Raw genomic sequence first — 24305 nt, forward strand, 5'->3', positions numbered from 1 at the left:
CTGGAGTGAGTTGCCATTTCCTTCTCCAGGGGGTCTTCCGGACTCAGGGATCAAACCCACATATCCTGGTTTGCAGACGGATTCTTTACCACTGAGCCATGCTGAGAAGCCACAAAGGCTTTTTGGAACATTTGATTCTTATCCTTTCCTTCCTAGTGTAGACGGGCATGCCTTGGAGCCATTTGGTTTTCAACATCTAATTCTTTTCAGTTGCAGTACAATTGAGAAAGCAATATGTAACAAGAGTTAGATAGACATCTGTTAATTACTGCAAGGTTTGTCCCAGAGAATGTTTACGTATCAGTTGGGTTTAGAGGAAAGCTGTCATGGAATTGCCTGGTTGCAGAGTAGACCATAGACTAGCCAATTTGCAGTGGTGGTCTAGAGTTATTGCTAAAATTTCAGGAATTTTGCCAACAGTTGGCAACTTGAAATCAGTCATGGTGGTTGTGCTTACATCATGGAAATCATCAAATAGTATCAATAAGGGATTTTTCCCCCTTCCTCTCCAGTTGGGTTTACCCTTCTGGATTTTCATTAGAGTTTGATTGTGGTTTTTTGCCTTGGAGATAAGATAGAGAAATCCACTCTCCTATCTTTTAAAAGACTTCTCAGATCAGTGACCCCTCTCTGTTGCCATCTCCCCTTTCCAAATCCTTACCTCTTGACTTCTTAAAAATCACAGAACTCCTCAGTGTCACATTCCAGTGGACTTCTATTTTTCTTAATACTTACCTTTCTTGGGTCCTTTTTAGTGTTTGACACTAAAGATAGCTACTCCCTTTGGAGACTTTTATCAGACATTCTAATTCTTATGACATTTTGCTTCTTGTCTTACCTGAGACCAGTAGTTAATTTTGTTTTTTACCCCCATTCACTCTGAGATTCTGTCTCCGTCTGTGTTTTCATTGTGTTGTTTACTCACAACTGCTTGAGCTATCCTGTCTGTAGGGAGGGCTCAGAATTCCTTAGGATGAAGCCTTCTTCAGTACTCTAGTAATGTTTCTAATTGCATATCAAAATTGCATATCAAATTGTGTATCTAATTGCGTATCAAATTGTGTTTGCAACTGGTTTCTCAAATGTAACAAGTCCCAACCAGGATCTCATTTGCACCTCCTTCCCTTGAACTAAACCATACAAAAAGCTCAGTGTGTCTCCTTGACTTCCTGTTTTTGTTAGGGTACTTAGGTATTACCCAGATAATCACAATGGTGTGATCACTCACCTAGAGCCAGACATCCTGGAATGTGAAGTCAAGTCGGCCTTAGGAAGCATCACTACGAACAAAGCTAGTGGAGGTGATGGAATTCCAGTTGAGCTATTTCAAATCCTAAAAGATGATGCTGTGAAAGTGCTGCATTCAATATGCCAGCATATTTGGAAAACTCAGTAGTGGCCACAGGACTGGAAAAGGTCACTTTTCATTCCAATCCCAAAGAAAGGCAATGCCAAAGAATGCTCAAACTACTGCACAATTGCACTCATCTCACACGCTAGTAAAGTAATGCTCAAAATTCTCCAAGCCAGGCTTCAGCAATACGTGAACTGTGAAATTCCAGATGTTCAAGCTGGATTTAGAAAAGGCAGAGGAACCAGAGATCAAATTGCCAACATCCTCTGGATCATCGAAAAAGCAAGAGAGTTCCAGAAAAACATCCATTTCTGCTTTATTGATTATGCCAAAGCCTTTGACTGTGTGAATCACAACAAACTGTGGAAAATTCTTCAAGAGACAGAAATACCAGACTACCTGACCTGCCTCTTGAGAAATCTGTATATAGGTCAGGAAGCAACAGGTAGAACTGGACATGGAACAACAGACTGGTTCCAAGTAGGAAAAGGAGTACGTAAAGTTTGTATATTGTCACGTTGCTTATTTAACTTACATGCAGAGTACATCATGCGAAATGTCAGGCTGGATGAAGCAGAAGCTGGAATCAAGATTGCCGGGAGAAATATCAATAACCTCAGATAGGCAGATGACCCCACCCTTATGGCAGAAAGTGAAGAACTAAAGAGCCTCTTGATGAAAGTGAAAGAGGAGAGTGAAAAAGTTGGCTTAAAGCTCAACATTCAGAAAACTAAGATCATGGCACCTGGTACCATCACTTCATGGCAAATAGATGGCGAAACAGTGGAAAGAGTGGCTGACTTTATTTTTTGGGGCTCCAAAATCACTACAGATGGTGACTGCAGCCATGAAATTAAAAGACACTTGCTCCTTGGAAGGAAAGTTATGACCAACCTAGACAGCATATTAAAAAGCAGAGACATGACTTGCCAACACAGGTCCATCTAGTCAAAGCTATGGCTTTTCCAGTAGTCACGTATGGATGTGAGAGTTGGACTATAAAGAAAGCTGAGCACCGAAGAATTGATGCTTTTGAACTGTGGTGTTGGAGAAGACTCTTGAGAGTCCCATGGACTGCAAGGAGATCCAACCAGTCCATCCTAAAGGAGATCAGTCTTGAGTGTTCAATGGAAGTACTGATGTTGAAGCTAAAACTCCAATACTTTGGCCACCTGATGCGAAGAGCTGACTGATTTGAAAAGACCCTGATGCTGGGAAAGATTGAAGGCAGGAGGAAAAGGGGATGACAGAGGATAAGATGGTTGGATGGCATCACCAACTCAATGGACATGAGTTTGTGTAAACTCCGGGAGTTGGTGATTGACAAGGAGGCTTTGTGTGCTTCGGTCCATGGAGTCACAAAGAGTTGGACATGACTGAGCAACTGAAGTGAACTGAACTTAGGTATTTAGATTCTTCTGGTCCTCCAGATTAAGAGATGTGGTACTGTCTTTTCACTCTCCCTCCCCCACCTCCATTGATCCAAACACAGAATTTATTACCATGTCCAGTAGCCTTTAAGTCCAGCCACCTTTCCAGCCCCATTGTCACCTGGGGGCCACTTGGTTCAGACTCTCATTACTCCCTTTTCTAAATTATTGCAGGTTTTAGGTACGTGTTCTGTGCCTATGCTTTCCACATAACTTAGGTTTTTTAGTTACTTTTACACCCCCAAGAGGCGCAGTCTTATATGTAGCACAGCCTCCCACAGTAGAGGGCTTCCCAGGTTGCTCAGTGGTAAAGAATCTGCTGCCAGTGCAGAAGATGCAGGAAATGTGGGTTCGATTCCTGGATCGGGAAGATCCCCTGGAGAAGGAAATGGCAACTCACTCCAGTATTCTTGCCTGGAAAATTCCTTGGACAGAGGAGCCTGGAGGGCTACAGTCCATGGGGTGGCAAAGAGTCAGACACTGTGAGCACTCATGCAGTCAGTCGCACACACAGTGTGGTCTTATTATAGGTCCTCAGCCTGACTTCCAAGCTCTTTGCAGGCAGTGAGGCTGCTAACTTTGGAGTCTTATTTCCTTCCTGTGCTCTGGGCTCAAGCCAAGCTGTGTCTTTCATCGTTTCCTACACATGTTCCTTGCTTACCTCCCATTTTCCCATGACTTGGTTCAGGTTGATTTCTCTGACCCCAAACAGATGGTGATCTCCCTTCTAAGATCCATGGGTGTTTTCCTACACTTTCTTTATGGCGCCTCCATCATGTCCTGTAGTACCGTTTTTCTGCACTTGTTTTGTCAGATCATTGAAGACAAAGCTTTTGTGTTACTCAAATGTCTGGTTGAGTCCAAAGGGGCTTTATAAATAGAAAATTTCAATAAAATTTTAAGAATTAAACATTTCAACTGTTTTAAATTTATGTTGACACAAACATTATGATAAAAAAAGTCCTAGTACTTGATTACTCATTTTGCAGTTGATTTAAATTTTTTCATTCCGAAATATCAAAGTACATCAATAGATACTGTTATAAGAAATTCAAAGTTTAAATTTGACTAGGATGAGTTTGGGCAGTTAGAATCATAAACGTAAATTATCTCAGAGAATTGTGAATATGGTTCTTCTCCTCGACCTTGGATGAACCAACAGGGAACCATGCTTCACTGTTTTGCCTGTTCTCCAAAGTGCCAGTTACAGACCAGCAAATGCAGATGTCATTCCTGTGACAGAGAACCTAACAGAAGATTTTAAAGTCCCATGGGTGGTACACTTAGTATAAACAACACTGACTAATACCTTTCAGAATCAAATGTGCCTCTGAATGAGTCCTTAAAGCCTGTATTATTATAATAGACATTCAGAAACATTTTATAGTTAGATTTTTGGTCTAATTGCATAGTTCTGTAATTTCTCACTCTTGATTGTGAATCATGAAATAATTGTCTAGAAAAGTGTTTTGGTTTTTTTTTTCTTAAAGTTTATTCAGTTTGAGACTAGGATCTTTAGTTTTTCATTTTCTTTATATAGTGGATAAACTCATTTCGAAACTAACAACAAAATGTAACTTGGTTTTATTAAGCAATGTAAAATCTAAAAGCTCCACGTGTAGCTTCTTAGTTATGTATGTTGGATGATGATGCTATGTCTGGTTCCCCAGAATGGCTTTCCTACTGTGTGCAAAAAGGTATGAAGCAATTGGGAGAAAAGATTTCCAGCACATGGAAAAAGTTATAGGTTAGGAAAATAACCTTAAAAATTGTACAAAAATATTTTTAAGTAGAAAAAAAATGAAGAAAAAAATAGTTACAGGTTAAAAAGTTAAAAGAATGCTAATAATGTGTTGAAATATTAATATATTCAAGAGCCTATGTTGTCATTGATCTAATGGTTATGATAATTTGCTTCCCTAGTATCATTTATTTAAAATAAAGTGCCATGTTAATCATTTAAATTATGACTTGTGTGAGACATACTCCTTTTTTTTTTCTTCTTCTTCTTCTTTTCCTGGGCAGGATTTAAGAAGTCATTTCCCAGGAGAAAAAGGTCTTTATTTGCCCAAGGGTTATCATTTTCAGTCTGGAAGTTTTCAGTCATTCACTGGTTAAGGAATTATTTCAGAGGAATACATATATTCATAACTCTAATCAGTTTGGATATTTATAATAAAAATGAAAACCTCATAGTTTCTCTAAGTGAGGTAGATAGAACACTTGCTTAGAGTAGCTTATAGAGAGCAGTAATAAACATAGTTTTCTTTCTTGATGGTACCAGTCAGTATAGGCCATTTTAAACAAACCTGTAATATAATGAAATTCTCTTTACTTGTAACCTAATTAGAAATGTTATTTAAGTAGCCAAAACTATGTGGAAACTGACCAGACTTCTGTATATTTTCTTCAGAATACTTTGAAACCTTTTTCACTGTTTCACAATATTTATGGTTTGTGCAATTCATATTTAGTAATACTATGGATACTCAAATGCCTTAGAGAAGAAAACAGGAATTACTAGGAAACTTAAATGTTGATAGCCTAGGATACAAGTACAATGTTAATGCTATTTTTAAAAAAAGAGAGAGAGAGAAAGAGTACATAGAAAATTCAGGGGAAAAGTTTCAGTTTTTTTTTTTAGAACTCGGGATACTTAAAATCAGATTCTTGAGTTAACAAACTGTTCATATGCTAAGCACATCTTATTTGGCTTTCCTTAGAGTTGCCACCTTTGGTATAGTGTTTTAAAGCTTTTCTTACTCAGAAGTCTGCTCACTAAAAGTATTGTTTACATGTTACAGGTTGCAAAGCAAGTTTATTTAGTATTTTGTTTAGATGCTTTAGGGCTTGAGTCATCAGCCTTCCTAATGAGGTTGGTTCTCAATAGATAAGTCAGTGTATGATAAAATCTTCCTGATGCCATAGATAGAGTCCCTATTGTGAATGTCTTATCTTTATACTACAGCTGACACTTTTCATCTCTTCTGAAATCAGGGCCTCAGCAACGTATGATGGTGTTAACTGTTTATCTGCTTATTAGAGAAGTTAATTTTTGCTTTCTATGTATTTCCCAAGGTTCTGAGGAGGCAGCCCTGTATCTTGTTCACTGTATCATGGCCATGGTAAATTGAATTGTTCTTTTGGATTTTGTGCCCTCAGAAGTATGGCTGGACATCTGACAAACTTCAGACTGTGTGCTTAGTTTCAATCTCAGTCTTGCACACAGTAAGCCGAGAAATGCAAAAAGAACTCTGAATGGCATAGGAGATTTTGTGGAAGAGGCAAAGGGTTTCTTTGAAGATGAGGTCAGTTTACCCCAAAGAGAGGAAGTGAGGTTGGATGGGTGTTTTAGAGAGTTGAATCATAGAGGTTGCCAGCTAAGGTGTGGGAACTCATGAGCAAAAGCTTATAAACTGAAGGGAGGAAAAGGTAGACCCTTGCTGTCACTCTTTAAAAATGTGCTTTTGAGCCTATTATGCGCTAACACTCAATCCTGTAGAATAACTCTAAGAAAAAAATTAAGGCACTTTATATAAAACATTGTCATCTAGTTAAGGCAAAAACTGATTAGACAGAAACACGAGGGCCAAGGAAGAGAGGTATCTTTACAATTCCATTAACAGTGGAGATAAACTTTTACTGTATTTTGTTAAATATATATTTTTCAGTTTAAATACACTTTAGAAAAACTCCACTTAAAAAAAATTATCTACTTTGTTGAAAAAGCTGCTGTAAAAAACCTGGAGAGTTATTATTGGCCCCTCTTGTGGTTGAAGAGCCCTTGTTTTTAATGTAATGCAATAAAAAGCCTTGCAAACATAAAAACATTATTTTGCCCCTTCTGTTTGAGTTAAGGCAATCACTGGGAGGCAAAATGCATAGACAAGACAATCGTACCCCTTAAAAATTGGTTTTGTGGTGATTGATGAATAGGTGAAGGTAGGCATGATTCCTATATTAACGGCTGCCACGTCACATTTTAAACTCTAGTGCCTTGTGCATAGTAGGCATTCAGAAACTGAAATTTTTTATATATAATTTGAATACTGAAACAAAGATTGCATTTGTGTTTCCTCTGCCCCAATGTGTCTATGTTGTGAGGGGGAACAATAGTAGATTATACTTCATTTTACTTGTATTTGTTGTTTTTGTTGTAGAGAGAAAGAAAAGTCACTCAGTCATGTCTGACTCTTTGAGACCCCATGGACACCAGGCTCCTCTGTCCGTGGGATTTTCTAGGCAAGAGTACTGGAGTGGGTTGCCATTTCCTTCTCCAGGGAACTTCCCGACCCAGGGATTGAACGAACCCAGGTCTCCCACGTTGTAGACAGATGCTTTACCGTCTGAGCCACCACTGGCCTCTGATTCTCTTTGGCCAAGAACTGTGCTGTTATTGAGGGGTATTTGCTGGAAAAAATTAATGAAATTGAGTTGTGAGTAACTTCCTATTGGTACTAATTCATGTACTTGTGGCTAGACATAGGTGTTGATGACCATCTTGTCAAGAACTTTTTTTTTTTAATTTTAAGCTCTGAAGAGCATGAGATTCTTTTAGTTGCCTGTTAAGCTGCAACTAAAAAACAATAGTTCTAGTTGCAGCTTAGCAGGCAGTTGAATAAATTGAAAATTTCATTGCTGAGGACTTGAGTTGTTTTTCCTTTATAATTTGTCAGTAGTTTACATATTTGCAAATAATCTGATAATAGTAATGCTTTCTGTTATCTTGATACCTTGATAATAAGTTATAGGTAGCATTTGTCAGAGATGCCTAGAGGTCTTGCTGCTCCTAAACTGCTAAGTCACTTCAGTCGTGTCCAACTCTGTACGACCCCATAGACAGCAGCCCACCAGGCTCCTCCATCCATGGGATTTTCCAGGCAAGAGCACTGGAGTGGGGTGCCATTGCCTTCTCCGGCTTAGAGGTCTTACCTCCTGTTAATTCAGAAGCTTTGAAACTGGTTGCAGAGAATGTTAGGTTGGAGCCTCATTTTAATATAGGCTGTTATGGATATTCTGTTCTATCCTTTTTTATTACTGAGGCATAATTGACATATATCTTTGTATTTGTTTCAGGGGTATAACATAATGATTTGGTATTTTTATATATTGTGAAATGATCATCACAGTCCTAGTCTAGTTAACCATGCAAAGTTATAGAATTTTTTTCTTGTGATGACAGCTTTTTTAGATTTGCTCTCTTAGTAGCTTTCAAATATACGTACAGTATCAGTAACTATGGTTGCCATGCTATACATTGCATCCCCATGACTTATTTTATAGCTTATTTTATGGCTTACTTATTTTATAGCTTATTTATATTTTACTCCCTTCACCCATTTTTCCCACTCTCCTCCTCTGTCAACCGCCAGTTTACCTCTGAGCTTTATTGTTGTTATAGTTGTTTTGAAAGATTCCACATGTAAGTGAGATCATATGAATTTGTCTTTCTCTGTCTGACTTAATTCACTTAGCATGATACCCCTAGGTTCACCCATGTGGTACAGATGTTAATATTTCACTCTTTATGGCTGAATAATATTCCATTATGCATATGTTTTGTGTAACGTACACCCTTTCTCTATCAGTTTGTTGATGAACACTTAGGTTTTTTTCCGTATCTTGGCCATTGTATTATAGACAATGCTTCAGTGAACACTGGGGTGCATATATCTTTTCAAGTTACTTTTTTTTGTCTTCAGATAAATACCCAGAAGTGGAACTGCTGGATTCTAGGGTAGTTTTATTTTTTGAGGAAACTTCATACTGTTTTCCACCAACAGTGTTCAAGGGTTCCTTTTTCTCCATATTATCTCTAACATTTTTTCTTTCTTACCTTTTTGATACCAGCCATTCTAACAAGTGTGAGAGGATATCTCATTATGGTTTTGATTTACATTTTTCCGATGTTAGTGATCTGAGCATCTTTTCATCTGTCTGTTTGCCATCTGTATGTTGTCTTTGGCAAAACGTGTATTCAGATCCTCTGCCCATTTTTTAACTGGACTTTTTTTTTTCACTGTTGAGTTGCATGAGTTCTTTATGTATTTTGGATATTACCTCTTATCAAATTTATGATTTTCAGATATTTTCTCCCATTTTCTAGGTTGCCTTTTCGTTTTGTTGAGGGTTTCCTTTGCTGCGCAGAAGCTTTTTAGTTTGATGTTGTTGCACTTGTTTATTTTTGCTTTCGTTGTGTTCTTTAAAAACTGATACCTGAGTGTTTGGCTTCCAATCAGCCTAAATCTAGGTGCTGACTGAGATCCTCCCCTTTGGGACCCTGTGTTGGCATACCCTCAACTACTGGGAACTAGTAAAAATAAAATTAGCTTCTTGGACAATCACAAAGGGTTGAATGACAGCCAGGAGCTGGGGCAGGGCTGAACACTAAGATTCATCTCTTGCAACCAACTCTTTACCCTTTCGGAGAAGTGATTGTTTTTCATCTAATGCATAGAAACCAACACAGAGAATCAAGCAAAGTGAAGAAACAAAGGAATATGTTTCAAACGAAAAAACATGATAAAACCTCAGAGGGGGAAAAAACCCTACCGAAATAGAGATAAGTGCTATAGGACCACAGTCATAAGCCTCCCTACTGTCCCCGGATCTGGAGGTGTCCTCTGGGCAGCAGTCACACAAATCAGGGCTCCAGAGGATTGGACGAGCTCCCTTCTGGAGGATGCTGGTGAGCTATAGCATGGCAGAGGGTGAGTGTAAAAAGGCATCCCCCAGCCTGTGCTCCGTGAACGCACCTCTGTAGTTGCTCATGTGTGCCACACCAGAAACCTGCTTCTGAGGCCAAAACTCCTGGACAAATAAACAGGCCTCTTCTGAGAGAGATGAGGGGTGTGTTTTGTCTGTGTTGGTGTCCTGGGGGTGATAGTCTTCAAGAACTGTCTCTGTGATTGTTACAGCCCCACGGCACCCAGGAACACAAGCCCCTCTGACTGCCAGAGCCAGGGGAAAGAAGGGGTGTCCTCTGGATAGCAGACCTAAAAACTGGGTCACCAAACAGAAGATGGCAGGGAGCAGGAAGATGATGTCCACCAGTCTCCATCCCTGGGGAGCATCCCAGCAGGCCCCTGCCCCTTCTGCCGTCGCTTTAAGACTAGGAATTGAGTCTCTCACATGAAGCCGGGGTGCTTTCAGGGGGCTGCTTCTGGGCTGGGCCCTGGTGCCTGTGAGGCTACACACAAGCCCTTTGAGAATCGTTCTTTGGTATCCACACCCCACGTGTGTCATGGCCTTGAGCCTTAAAACCAGACGTTTTGGGGCTCATCTTTCAGGTGCCAGTCTTCAAAGCCAGGGAGCCCTATGTGAGTTATGAGCTGTTTGCTCCTCAGGGAGAAGCTCTGGGTTTTGTGTTACCTCCTTATTGTGGGTAGCTGCACTATATAGTCAGAGAAGGCAATGGCACCCATTCCAGTACTCTTGCCTGGAAAATCCCATGGACGGAGGAGCCTGGTGGGCTGCAGTCCATGGGGTCACTAAGAGTCGGATACGACTGAGCAACTTCACTTTCACTTTTCACTTTCATGCACTGGAGAAGGAAATGGCAACCCACTCCAGTGTTCTTGCCTGGAGAATCCCAGGGACGGTGGAGCCTGATGGGCTGCCGTCTGTGGGGTCACACAGAGTCGGACACGACTGAAGTGACTTAGCAGCAGCAGCAGCAGCAGCATTTATGGTGAGATTGTCTCAGCCTTTCCCACCTGCTTCGAAGTGGTTTCTCTCTGGTTTCCCCCTTTTATGGAGGGCTTGCTCAGCCAGCTTTTAGGTTGTTGTCAGAGGAGACTGTTCCATCTATAGCTGTGGATTCAGTGTATGCATGGGGGAGATGAGAGTGGGATCTTCCATTTAGAACTGGAACCCCAGCATTCCTCTTTTCACATATTGTCTCCACAGTATAACCCACCTGCCGTGAAAACCTGACCAAGTAAGTACATTGGCTTATGTTGTTCAGTCGCTCAGTCATGTCTGACTCTTTTGTGGCCCCATGGACTGTAGCCCGCTAGACTCCTCTGTCCATGGGATTTCCCAGGGGAGGATACTGGAATGGGTTACCATTTCCTGCTCCAGGGGATCTTCCTGAAGCAGGGATCGAACCTGAGTCTCTTGCATCTCCTTGATTGGCAGGTGGGTTCTTTACGCCCTGAGCTACCTGGGAAGCTCACACCTGCTTAGAGTCCTGTCCTGTAATCCTCTGTGTGTATGTGTGTTCATATGCATACATACATACATAGTTATGAAACTTACTATGAAGTCTTTATATCTAAAGACAAGAAGAAATTTGATTAGCAGATAAAAAGGAAAAATTTATGTATATGAAGAAATAAGTGTGAAGCACCAGGCTTCTGATCACCTTCCTAAATTGTTCATTCTGTTGATTACCCTTTTCTTGACTGACCTTTTTGCACTGACATTTGTTTGTTTTTTGTTTTGTTTTGGGAGGTTCAGGCCTGTAACTTGCCCACGTCCTATCTTCTAATGAGAACCTGTGGTACTGGAGGTGCTCTCTGCCTATAGAAACGATCCTCATTTGCCTTCCTTCATCTGCTTCTTTTATTTCTTATGACCAAGGCCTTCATTTCACACACACAGTTATGAAGCACTCACATGGCCATCAGCCAATTAGTGTTTTTGGCATTGGCATTATAAGAATGATGTTAAACGTGGGTTTAGCATTCGTTACGCTCACAGTGCAATAGGGCAGATAAATAACGTAAACAAGTAACCAGAGCAATAATACTAACTGTATATGTGACAAGGGTCAGAGGAGTGACTGACGCTTGGCATCAGGATCAGGGACAGTAAGTATCTCAGAAAAGACAAGGTGTTCTGGACAGAGGCAGAGCCACAGAGGCATAAAATATTATGAAATTTGGGGAGTTATGAGGTACTGAAAAAGTACAGTGTGAAAAGACAAGATGGGGAGAGGTTAATCTATGGATGGAATGTGAAGCATTTTCTGCGCGGCTCTAAGGAATATGACTTTGTTCTATAGGTAATGACAACTCCTCAGACGTTTTAAGGAATGTGGTCGCCTGAGAAAAAAGAGTTTTAAGTCACTCAGTTCAAGTCACACCTCTATGTCGTTTACTTACAGATGGCATCACCGACTCAATGGACATGGGTTTGGGTGGACTCCGGGAGTTGGTGATGGACAGGGAGTCCTGGCGTGCTGCGGTTCATGGGATAGCAAAGAGTCGGACACGACTGTGCAACTGAACTGAACTGAACTGAACTTGCTAGTGGTATACTCTTGGGCTTTTTGCTTGACATTTCTGAACCTCAGTGTTCACATCTGTGAAATGGGTGTAGCCTGAACTGAGAGTATCTTGGATTGTGAGTGACTTAATCATTCAGCAAACTTTATTTATTGAGCACCTGTTATACATAATGCCTAGAGAAATTTTATAGGGAAGGGAAATGCAGTAGGATGAGCCTACAAACCCTAGAAAAATGGGGTAGATGCTGTATCACCCTATTCAGAACTTAGCATGTTTTTCTATTCAATGTTATTCTTTTCTTTTTTAAAGATTTGTTGTTGTTGTTGTGAACCATTATGAAAGTCTTTATTGAATTTGTCACATTATTGCTTCTGTTTTATGTTGTCATTTTTTGGCCACAAGGCATGTGGGGTCTGAGCTCCCCAACCAGGGATTGAACCCACACCCCTGGCATTAGAAGGTGAAGTCTTAACCACTGGACCATTACCGAAGTCCCTCACAGCTATTCTTACTCCTGTATTCTCTATTGTTATTGGTGGCACCTCAGACAGAAACCTAGGAATCCTCTAGTATCCCTTCTTTGTAACCAATTATCAAATTCAGACTGTTTACCTTTTTTTTTTTTTGGTGTAAAATTTTATTATGATGAAATACACTTAAGTTTTTATGTATTCATTTGCTGAATTTTGACTTACATGCATACATCCATGTAACCCAATTGTATATTAAGATGGAGAGCTTCACAGTCATCCACTTCTAATTCATTGCAAGCAGTACACTTAAGGTGAAGCAAAAAACTTCATATCATGAATGTGTATTAATATGCTAGGTATTGGGATAGAAACTGAGCATTCAGTGAGTCCTTACCTTCAGAGATCTTTCAGTTAGGTGAGGATACTGATGAATAAATGTGAGCTTGAGGACACAACTTGAGAATTAAGAAAATAGAGCTTGATTACAGGAGTCCATCCTGCCACCTTGATCTAACCCTTTTTTGGGTATGTGGGAGAAATGGAATCTAATCTGAGGTTGATAAGAGTCTAATGAATCATGGGAAGAAGGGGAGAGGTGTATTCCAAGGATATTCAGGTCCAGGAAGCAAGAGGACAGGGAATGTTATATGTCTAGAGGACAGAGAATAAGAAATGCCAAAACTGCCATTAAAGCTTCAAGTGAAAGGCTGAAGCAGGGCTGCAGTTCCCAGTGCAGGTCATCTAGAAGCAGCCTTACCTTTGAGACAAGCAGTTTATGTAAAATGACGATTCTCTGTCAATTCTTATCTTTGCGCTCCCTCTGAACCTCATATAAAACTCTTATTTTATGCCTCATCAATGTTAGTGAATCATAGCTATTGTTGTCAGTATAATATCAACTACTGTTTATTGAGTGTATTTACTCTATCTTAGAACATACTTCCTGCTTCAGAAGACATGTGGCAGTGGGAAGGCATGTAGTAGGGGCACAGGTAACTGGAGTACTGCTGCTCGGGTGAGGAATACCAGCAGCCACGGGAACCGTGAGAGACTAGGAAAGAGTTTTTCCCTTAGAGCCTACATTGGGAGGGTGGCCTTGCCAGCAGCTAGGTTTCAGCCCAGTGACACTGAATTCAGACTTTGGGTCTCCAGAGCTGTGACAGAATGAATTTCTGTGGCTTAAGCATGTGGTAATTTGTTAGAGCAGCCATTGGAAACAGTGCCCTTGTCACCTCGCCACATGCATGGCATACTTCATTATGTACATGTGCTCATGCCTTTCTTACACAGGGACTGCCTGAACCACCACTGCAGCTTTCGAAATATCCTCTGGTTTCGGTTCAAGATGGTGGAGTAGAAGGCTGTGTGCTCATCTCCTCCTTCGAGAACACCAAAATTGCAACTAGCTGTTGAACAGCCATCAACAGGAGGATGCTGGAACCCACCAAAAGAAAGATACCCCACATCCAAAGACAAAGAAGAAGTCACAGCAAGATGATAGGAGGGGGGCGATCACAATAAAATGAAAATCCCAAACCCACCAGGTGGGTGATCCACAGACTAGAGAATAATAATGCCAATGAAGTTCTCACACTGTTGTGAAGGTTCTGAACCCTACATGAGGCTTCCCAGCCTGGGGATCTGACAAAGGGAATCTGGCCTTGAGGGCCAGCGGGATTCAATTATAGCCTTTCCAGAGGACTGAGGGAAAACAGACTCCAGTCTTTGAGGGCACAAACAAAATTTTGAACACACGAAGACCCAGAGGAGAGCAGCAATAACCCCACCGGAGACTGAACCAAAACTAGTGTTGGAGGGCCTCCTCTGGAGGTGTGGGTTGGAGGGGCTCACTGCAGGAATGGGGGCACTGGAAGGGCCCCCTTGGCGTAAAGCCTCTTGGAGTTCACCATTAATCCTACCATAGAGTCTGTAGACCCCAGGGCTGGGTTGCCCCAGGCCAAACAACTACCAGGGAGGGAGTGCAACCCTACTTATCAGCAGATAATTGGGTTAAAGCTTTACTGAGCAAGGCCCTGCTTGCCAGAGTAAGACCCAATTTTTCCCATGCCAGTCCCACCCATCAGGAAGCTTACACAAGCCTCTTGGCCTCACCCATCAGAGGACAGACAGAAGCACAGTTTTGCAGCGGCTAAAACAAAAACTGTATTACAGAAAGTTAACCACGATGAAAAAGTAGAAAGTTATGTCCCAGATGAAGGGACAAGATAAAACCCCAGAAAAACAACTAAATGAAGTGGAGATAGGTAACCTTCCAGAAAAAGAATTCAGAATAATGATAGTGAAGAAGATCCAGGATCTTGGGAAAAGAATGGAGGCAAAGATTGAGAAGATATGAGAAATGTTTACCGAGGACTTAGAAGAATTAAAGAACAAGCAAACAGAGATGAAGAATACACTGCTACTGCTAAGTCGCTTCAGTCTTGTCCAACTCTATACGACCCCATAGACGGCAGCCCACCAGGCTCCCCCATCCCTGGGATTCTCAAGGCAAGAACACTGGAGTGGGTTGCCATTTCCTTCTCCAATGCATGAAAGTGAAGAGTGAAAGTGAAGTCGCTCAGTCGTGTCCGACTCTTAGCAACCCCATGCACTGCAGCCTACCAGGCTCCTGCATCTAGAAGGAACCAATAGCAGAATAACTGAGGCAGAAGAATGGATAAATGAACTTGAGGACAGAATGGTGGAAATCACTGCCACAGAAGAGAATATAGAAAATAGAATGAAAAGAAATGAAGACAGCCTAAGAGACCCTCTGGGACTACATTAAACACACCTGCATTCACACTGTAAGGGTCCCAGAAGGAGAAGAGAGAGAGAGAGGACCTGAGAAAATATTTGAAGAGATAATAGCTGGAAACTTCCCAAACATGGCAAAGCAAATAGTCAACCAAGTTCTGGCAGCACAGAGAGTCCCAGGAAGGATAAATCCAAGGAGGAACACGCTGAGACACATAGTGATCAAACTGACAAAGTTTAAAGACAGAGATAAAATATTAAAACTGAAAAGGAAAAAAATGACAAATAACATACATGGGAATCCCCATCAGGCTGTCAGCTGATTTCTCAGCAGAAACTCTACAAGCCAGAAGGAAATGGCATGATAGATTTAAAGTGATGAAAGGGAAGAACCTACAACCAAGGATACTCTACCAAGCAAGACTCCTTCAGATTTGATGGAGAAATCAAAAGCTTTTCAGACAAGCAAAAGTTAAGAGAATTCAGCAGCACCAAACCAGCGTTACGACAGATGCTAAAGGAACTTCTCTAGGCAGGAAACAGTAGAAGGAAAAGACTTACAAGAAATAGACCCAAAACAATTAAGAAAATGGTAATAGGATCATGCTGCTGCTGCTGCTAAGTCGCTTCAGTCGTGTCCGACTCTGTGCTACCCCATAGACTGCAGGCCCACCAGGCTCCCCCGTCCCTGGGATCCTCCAGGCAAGAACACTGGAGTGGGTTGCCATTTCCTTCTCCAATGCATGGAAGTGAAAAGTGCAAGTGAAGTCGCTCAGTCGTGTCCGACTCTAGCGACCCCATGGACTGCAGCCTACCAGGCTCCTCCGTCCATGGGATTTTCCAGGCAAAAGTACTGGAGTGGGATGCCATCGCCTTCTCCAAATAGGATCATGCATATCGATAATTACCTTAAATGTAAATGGATTAAATGCACCAACCAAAAGGCTGGGTGGATGCAAACATGTGCATGTATGCCCTTCCACTTACCACACCACTCTGCTCGACCCTCCCTCAATTGTATGTAATTATTTTATATTGTTAATCATGTTCCAATTATGGCTTGCAGTCGTAATTATCTTTTATTTTTTGTCTATTTTATTGTGAAAACTGATAAATATCTTTTACTATTGTGATTATATAACTATGATCACAGTATTACTCACTTAATACTATGTATCATGATTGATCAACAGGAAAATAATAGAACTCTGTATCACCAAAACTAGGATCCAGTAGAAGAACCTGTCATCACTTTTTAAAATCCAGATGCATATCAGAATTATCTTGAAATTTTTTGAAAAGTGCAAATGGTCAGGTATTGCTTTTTTTCTCCACAGCTCCAGATATGTTTCTAATGAGCAGTCATGTTTAAAAACAACTGGACTATATGATGATCTTTTACTTTTATCTAGTTTGTTTCATTTTTTCTGTTTCATATTCAGTGCTCCCATTTCATTTAGTTTATGTTCTCCAGTTTCTCCATCTCTTCTTTTTTGGGGGGATGTTCTTTCTTGAGCCTTTATCAAGTGTAGTAGAAAAGCTTTTGTATACATATATATATATATATGTATGATATATGTATTTGATAAACATGAATTTTTGCCTAATTGGAAAAATTATGACATTTTGATTCTATTTGTTTGACTTAGTATGAATAGAATGCTAGATTTCTAATTAAAAAAGATATGCAACAAGCAACAAACGTTTACTGTATAACATAGGGAACTGTAGTCAATATCTTGTAATAACCTATGATGGAAAATAAATTCAAAAATAATATGTGTGTATTTGTATGCCTTGTATACCTGATTACCTTGCTGTGCACCTGAAGCATTGTAAGTCCACTATACCTCAATAAAATATATTTTTTAAAAAAAAGAAAGAAACACCCTATTTTTGAAGATCCAGTCCAAAAACAACATCCTGATCCCTTTAGGGAGAATAAATCACTGTTAGCTCTGTTTGGTAACTGATACGCCTGAAGTGAATAGAATAGTTCCGTAAAGATAGTGTGTGCTTAATAAGTAACTGTAGAGTGAGCTCATTCTATCATGTATTAGAATTGTTGGGTCTCCTGTTTCTTACATTAGATTTTTTTTGCTTTTTTTATTTTTAAAATTGAGATATAATTAACATGTTACATTTAAGTTCAAGATATACAGTGTATTGATTTATCCATTTATATATTGCAGCATGATTCCCACCATAGCTTGGCTATCACCTCTACCACATCACACAATTCTCTTTTTTGTGTGTGGTGAGAACATTTAAGATCTAGTCTCTTAGTTACGAAGTCTACAGTACAGTATTGTTGACTATAATCACTATGCCATGCATTCAATCTCCAGGACTTATTCATCTTCTAGTTGTAAGTTCTTACCCTCACCTGGTTTAATTTTTCCTTATTCCTCACCTTCTTGTCTCCATCCCTGTTGCCCGAGCCTTCATTCTGGCTGTCGCGTCTCTTCTGGAATCTGCTTCGTCTTCTCGAATTCATTTCCTCTCATGAGAAAGGTCACACTTTAAGCGATACTGGTAGGTGCTGAGCTCTTAGGGACTGTCAGGTGACCGCTGATGCCCCGAGTCGTGCCAGGATGTGCCTACGTTCTGCTGCTGAGTCAGGATCTGAAGGCTCCTCCTCTGTTTGCTTTGCTACCAGCCTCACTGTGCCTTTCCTCACCTCTTGCCCAAGGCCTGCTTGCTTGTTCTCTCTCTAGCTATCTTCTCCAGATGCCTGGGACATTCTCATCATTTGCTGTTTGCTGGAATCCAAAGCTTTTAATAGTTAACTGGGTCATGCTATGGTAGATTGAACATGGGCCCGACCTCTGCGTTTGTTTTAGGAATGTGTTCTACTCTTAACCATAAGATTTGAAGCCTTTTTTTTTTTTTTTAATCTCATTCTTTAATAAGGTTTCTCTTCTCTCTGCCCTCATAGAAAGTGTGTTTTATATTTGCTGTGAACCTGCCATTGAAATGATCGAACTCATGGTCTTTGACTTTCTGTACTTCCACCTTGATGAGAAACTGTCTTGCAGTGGGGTGGGGGGATGCCTTTTTTCTCTTTTCTTGTTCTGTCCATTTTTAGTCTACTTGACTGTGTGGAGTGTGACTATCCGTGAAGGTAAGATGGACTTTGAGATCTACATGGAGGTTCTCAGGTTGAAGGTCTCCGTATCTCAGTTCTCTATCACAGTGCTATGTACCTATTTGGTGAATTTGTCACCTGCAGACAACTTCCTCATCACACAGTGAACTTTCTATTCTGCTTTTCTTCTCCCTGGGCAACAGTTGGGAGTTGAGAATAGCATGAACTCACCTCTTTGTATTTTGTTTTGATGCTCTAGGTCAGGATGGCTAACTGGTTGGCTTCCCACATGGTGCCCTACATCAACCTCACACCTTAAAGAAGCTGAAGAGAAAATTTTAAAATGTAAGGTTTTCTTCTTATAAGTGAACTGAGCCATTTACTAAAATAGGTCCAATATACTGCATTGTCTTGAAACTGAAGATAAGATTCTGTGGTGTGTTAGTTGTTGGCAAAAGAACTTTTTTTTTTCCTTTTTCATGTCATCAGTAAGTGTGTAAGTGTGGAAAGAAGGCAAGGGTTCTCAAACCTTTTGTCTTGAGGTCCTTTTATACTCTTTAATTAAGAAGTACCCCAAGGGTCTTTGTTTAGTGGTTATAGCTATCAATAGTTACTGTATTAAAAATTAAAACTGTATAAATTAAACTATGATAACTTATCAATTTACTTTAAAACCCTAGCAATAAATGCAGTTTAAATAACGTTTTCTAAAAATAGCTACTTTCTGAACAAATGTATCAAGACAAGTAACATTGTTTATAAGTTTACAGATCTGTTTAATGTCTGGCTTAAGGTAAGGCCCCTGGATGCCTATATGTGCTTCTGCATTTAGACTGTTGGTCATCACTTACCATGTGTTCTCTGGAAGGCTCCACTGTATACCCATCAGAGAATGAGAGTGGAAAAAACAGGTAAAGTCTGAGACTGTTTTGAAAATAGTTTTGACCTGGGAAAGCCTCCCAAAAGGGTCCCCAACTCACCAGAGGTCCCCAGACTGTGCTTTGGGAGCAGCCTGCAGGTGCTGCAGCGCAAGCAGCCTTGTCTGTTGGAATAGATCGTGGAGTATAGCCATGTAACCTGGTCTAGGCCCAGGGCTGCAGCCGGGGCTTACAGGATCTTGGGCAAGTCCCTTTTCTCAGTCTTCTAGTTTTTGCCTATAAGAGGAAGTGGCTGTGTTGATCTTAGAATTCTTTCTGGTTCTAGGATTGTAGGATTCTTTATGTTGACATTCATAGTAGTATGGAAACTTTTTTGTTTTTGTTGTTTTTTGTGAGTGCTGAAGTTTACCCAAATGTGTACTCTCAGAATATTCCTAGGTATCTGTGGATATACTTTCAAGTAATGTTGTTTACTGGGCAGTTTTGTTTAGAGGAGGAGGTTAAGTGGTGTACATCTGTGATTATTGTATATGTTTGTGCAGATACTTACACCTATTTTTTATCTTCTCTGCCACAAATGAATTTCGTTGTAAATTTGAATGATTCAGGAATAAGTGACTGTAACTGGATATATCCCTGGAAGGGGACATTTAGCCTTTTTACATGTATTTTTAACATGAAACTCCATTAGGTAATCTTGTTCTCTCCAAAGCTGGGAAAGTTGTCATTGTGGTTTACTAAATGAAAAAATTCTTGTCAGGAGATTTTAAAAAAAAAAAAAGGGCAGGAGCACTAGGCACTCATTTCATGTATCTGATGAACATAATGATTTCCTCCTGCTAGGTTCTAGGGCTGCAGATAGGAGAATTGGCCCCTGCTCCAATGTCAGACACAGGAGCACCAACTAATACAGTGAGATGAGCTCTCATAGAGGTCACAGGTAGTTTTTATAGGAATACTCACACAATGTCTGTGTTCAGAATGCCAGTGTGGTTGGGCTTGGCACTAACACCAGCTCACCTCCCTCTCCAGACTGCTGTCATTTCCCCTCACTCAGGTAACGTGGACTTTGTTAATATTCTCAACAAATGCTGGGTTTCCCTTTTGGCCACCATGTGGGGACGAAACCGGAAATGATTTCTCAGGTTAAAGGAAAGAGACTTGCGGTTCTCCACTATTTGTCCACTGTAGACATATATGCACAAATCCTTAAGGGATATATCTAAAGTGTAGCTGTTCAGTTGATAATGTGAGGTAAAAGGATTTCAAATTAGTTCCATCTTTAGTCAGTTTGGGGGGAAATTTAAAGTATTTAGTCCTGTAGCACTGAGGATAAGAAAGATGTTTTATCTACACAACTGTGATTATTTATTTTCTCTGGAGTATTTACTTTTGTGGATCTGAACTCAGACTACCTAGCACTCCCATTGAAGAGTTCCTGCCATGCCCTGTGATCTTTTTCTACTAAACCTTGTGGTGACTTCAGATTTCAACACATGTTCAATACGCATACTGTTAATCCTTCCCTAAATTCATGATGACGTTTTAGGAAAAAGTATTTCTTTTGAGTCTGACTTCAATCTTTAATGCTTAATCTTCAAGTGTTCTACACATACAAGGTACTATTACTTTGTTATTGTCGGTAAAGCCACAGACCTTAAAATAATGGATTCAGTGACCACTGTGTCCCTGTCTAGCACCCTCCACTGATGGATGTGGAAGGAAGTCCAAAGAGCTAATATGACTTGCCAGGAAACCTAGGACACAGGTACTTGAGACTTGTCTGAGATAGCTCTTCCTACGAAAGTGTGAGATATGGTCATTAAGAATTACTTGGTTCAATAAAATGTGTACATTTTTTTTTAAGGGCTGACATAATAAAGGCTAAAATCATGTAAATGCATACTAGGTGGTTCCTAGATGATTAATTTCCCGTTGCTCTGAGACTACTCCCCTTCTCAGAAGTCGTGAGGCTGAGCAATTTCTCTTTCTATGTTTCTGTTAGGTGTCCCCTGCACATACAAAAAAGAACCTGTTCGTATATCTAATGGAAATAAAATATGGACGCTGAAGCTCTCTCATATTTCAAATAAGACTCCGCTTGTCCTCCTCCATGGTTTTGGAGGAGGTCTTGGACTCTGGGCACTGAATTTTGGCGATCTTTGCACCAATAGACCTGTCTATGCTTTTGACCTGCTGGGCTTTGGACGAAGTAGTCGACCCAGATTTGACAGTGACGCAGAAGAAGTGGAGAATCAGTTTGTGGAATCCATTGAAGAGTGGCGATGTGCCCTTGGACTGGACAAAATGATCTTGCTTGGACACAACCTAGGTGGGTTCCTGGCTGCTGGTTACTCACTGAAGTACCCATCCAGGTGAGTAGGGGTGTCAGAAGAGAGGCACCCAGGCATCCGTTTCCAGTTCCCCTCTTTGGTGGTGGTTGGTGTCTGATCCTTTGAAAACAGACATTCTCTTAAAGGACCCTGTAGGTCGAACAGCCACAGCTGATGGCCAGTTTAGTAGCAGAAATAATATTGTCAGGTTTTCCTGTTATATCTGCTACGTAGGAGGCTTGTGAAAGGACTTTGTATTTATTAGAACATACACAATTTAAGCCACAAGTAAAAACTGTTGTGCTGTTATTATTTACAGTTATTATCATCATTAGACCTATGGATCCAGCAGGCTTTTCCTAGTCTTTTCTAGGTTTCAGGAAGCAGCAGTAAGAAACCAGAGAAATTAGAACACATAGGCTCTCGTGCTGTCTTAAGGCTTAGAGGAAATCACTTAACTCTAAATTTTAGTTTCCTCATCTCTAAGCTACAGAAAATATACCCACATTATATCTTGTAGCATTTTTATTCTACTGTGCCCTAACCTTTATTGCTATAAAATTTTTTTTTCAGAGTCATTAAATTAATGATTGTTTACTTCAGAATCTTTGTAGCATCTCCTCCTTCCTTTACCGTATTTTCTTATGCTGTTTCCTGTTATTTATGTTGCTAATCTGAGAGGGATTGGGGGCAGGAGGAGAAGGGGACAACAGAGGATGAGATGGCTGGATGGCATGACTGACTCGATGGACGTGAGTCTGAGTGAACTCCGGGAGTTGGTGATGGACAGGGAGGCCTGGCGTGCTGCGATTCATGGGGTTGCAAAGAGTCGGACACGACTGAGAGACTGAACTGAACTGAATCTGAGAGGAGGTCACATTGGAGTGCCCAAAAAATTGAAGCAAAGCTCATTTTTGTTTTGTTCATCTTTTTGGAAAGAAAACAAAAAATTGTCAACATTTTTGTGTTGCCAGTGTGTTTTTCCACTGGAGGAATGGACTAATCTGGAATTGTGACCGACTTTGAGGCTGACGTCTGTGAATGGGATGATGGTCATTTTCAGAGTGTGTGGGGGCGCCTGTCAGGCCGTCCCATTGCATAACTGCAGGTGCTGTTGACACAGCGCAGTCCTCTCTGCTGGAGGGTAAAACAGTTTTGCTAACTGGTAGGTCTGTGTTCTCAAAAGAAATCCAGATTCCTTCTTCTACTTGGCTTTTTGGGATTACTGTCTTTTATCAAGTCCTACTCTCAGTGATAAACAACTGCCTGTATGGGGAAGAGTGACTACTCTTCTGGTGTAAGGCAACATGGTTATCTGTGGAGGCTGGGCTTCCTCTGTTTCTGGTCAGGTATTTATTTTGCTTTTATTGGAGTGTCATTACTTTACAGTGTTGTGTTAGTTTCTGCTGTACAACAGTGTGAATCAGCTCTCTGTATGCATATATCTCCTCCCTCTGAGTCTCCCTTCCCCCGCACCCCACTTCCCAGCCCTCTGGTCATCACAGAGCCCTGAGCAGAGCACCTGGTGCTGCACAGCGGCGCCCCACTCGCTGTCTGTTTCACATGTGGCAGCGTGTGTATATCAGTGCTGCTCTCTCAGTTCATCCTACCCTCTCCTTTCCCTCTGTGTCCACAAGTCCATTCTTCTTGTCTGTCTTGTGGTATTTATTCCCTGGAGGTAGGACGTGGCACTCAGTGGGCCAGGCTCTGGTCATGAAACCATATGTCACAGGTTCCTGACCCTTCATGGCCATCTGCCATTTAGGTCACTTGGTGAGATTTTCATTTGCAGTTGGGAAATGCTCTGAAGAAATAAGATGCTTCAGTGATTTAGAAGGGAATAACCACTTGAAAACCATCTATAAAAGAGAATAAGGGAGCAGAACAAGTATGTAAAATAAAGCCAGTGATCCCTGCGTTGAACTGACTACGTTTTAGAAAATGATTCTTGAATGTTTGTGCCTCATAAATGTGAACTACTGTATGAGGACCAAGAACCACTAAGTATTAGCAATGGATGAATGAGAGAATGCTTGAAATAATTAGCAGGTTTAAATTGGCTGATTGCTGCTAAATATTGAGTGAGACTCTACAGAATATGTTGGATATGAAGGCCTATATTTTTTACTGTGTAAAAATTGCATCTTGAAACACAAGTGGATTTCACAATAACAAGGTTCTTTGGGTTTTCAGAGATCCCAAGTCATGAGTGAAGGCGGTGTGTTTTTTCTGATTACTGTTAATGGTCCCTACTGGTGCCAATTGCTTACCTTACAGAAATTTTTCCTCCTCCATTCTGATGGAGCAGATTAGTTTAGATTTACATAGAAGATCTGATGTTATGGCTAACTGAACAATTCAGCAGATTCACAGATCCAGACGTAGTTAAACACAAGAGATGGCCACCTACATTTGTTCATAATTATAGCAGGCTCACAGTCAGTGAGGTTTAGCAAAGTTGCACTCATACTAAACATATGGGTGGTCGTCAGGGTCACCATCTGTGTGATCTGAGAGGTTTTACCTGAGCCAGAAAAGCTGCTGGGTGGCATATATGTATTTCCTCTGGTGCAGTAGTCTGTTTTGTATTGTAAGGAACTACCTACTCTAAATGTCACTTATCCAACTTTAACTTGATCCAAGCACCTTTTTAAAAACTTTTGTTTAATTATTTTGAGAGAGAGGTACAGAGATTCCATATGTAATCCCTGTTCTTACATGTGCATGGCCTCCCCTACAAGGACCATTTTTATTATGCT

General features: G+C 40.7%; 1 protein-coding gene across 5 annotated transcripts in view; it reads left to right on the forward strand.

Moving 5' to 3' along the window:
- Positions 1-24305, forward strand: part of ABHD5 (abhydrolase domain containing 5, lysophosphatidic acid acyltransferase) — a 61879-nt gene that overhangs the window by 3054 nt on the left and 34520 nt on the right. For 3 of the 5 annotated variants that reach the window (XR_009492290.1, NM_001076063.2, XM_024982896.2), the window contains 2 exon segments: positions 18595-18680; positions 21219-21588. Coding sequence is in view for 4 of the 5 variants with exons in the window: in NM_001076063.2 (NP_001069531.1) it covers positions 18595-18680; positions 21219-21588 (456 nt within the window). In the remaining variant the exon portion in view is untranslated. 5 annotated transcript variants of the gene reach the window in all.

This window comes from Bos taurus, chromosome 22 (genome assembly GCF_002263795.3).
Source record: "Bos taurus isolate L1 Dominette 01449 registration number 42190680 breed Hereford chromosome 22, ARS-UCD2.0, whole genome shotgun sequence".
NCBI lineage: Eukaryota > Metazoa > Chordata > Mammalia > Artiodactyla > Bovidae > Bos > Bos taurus.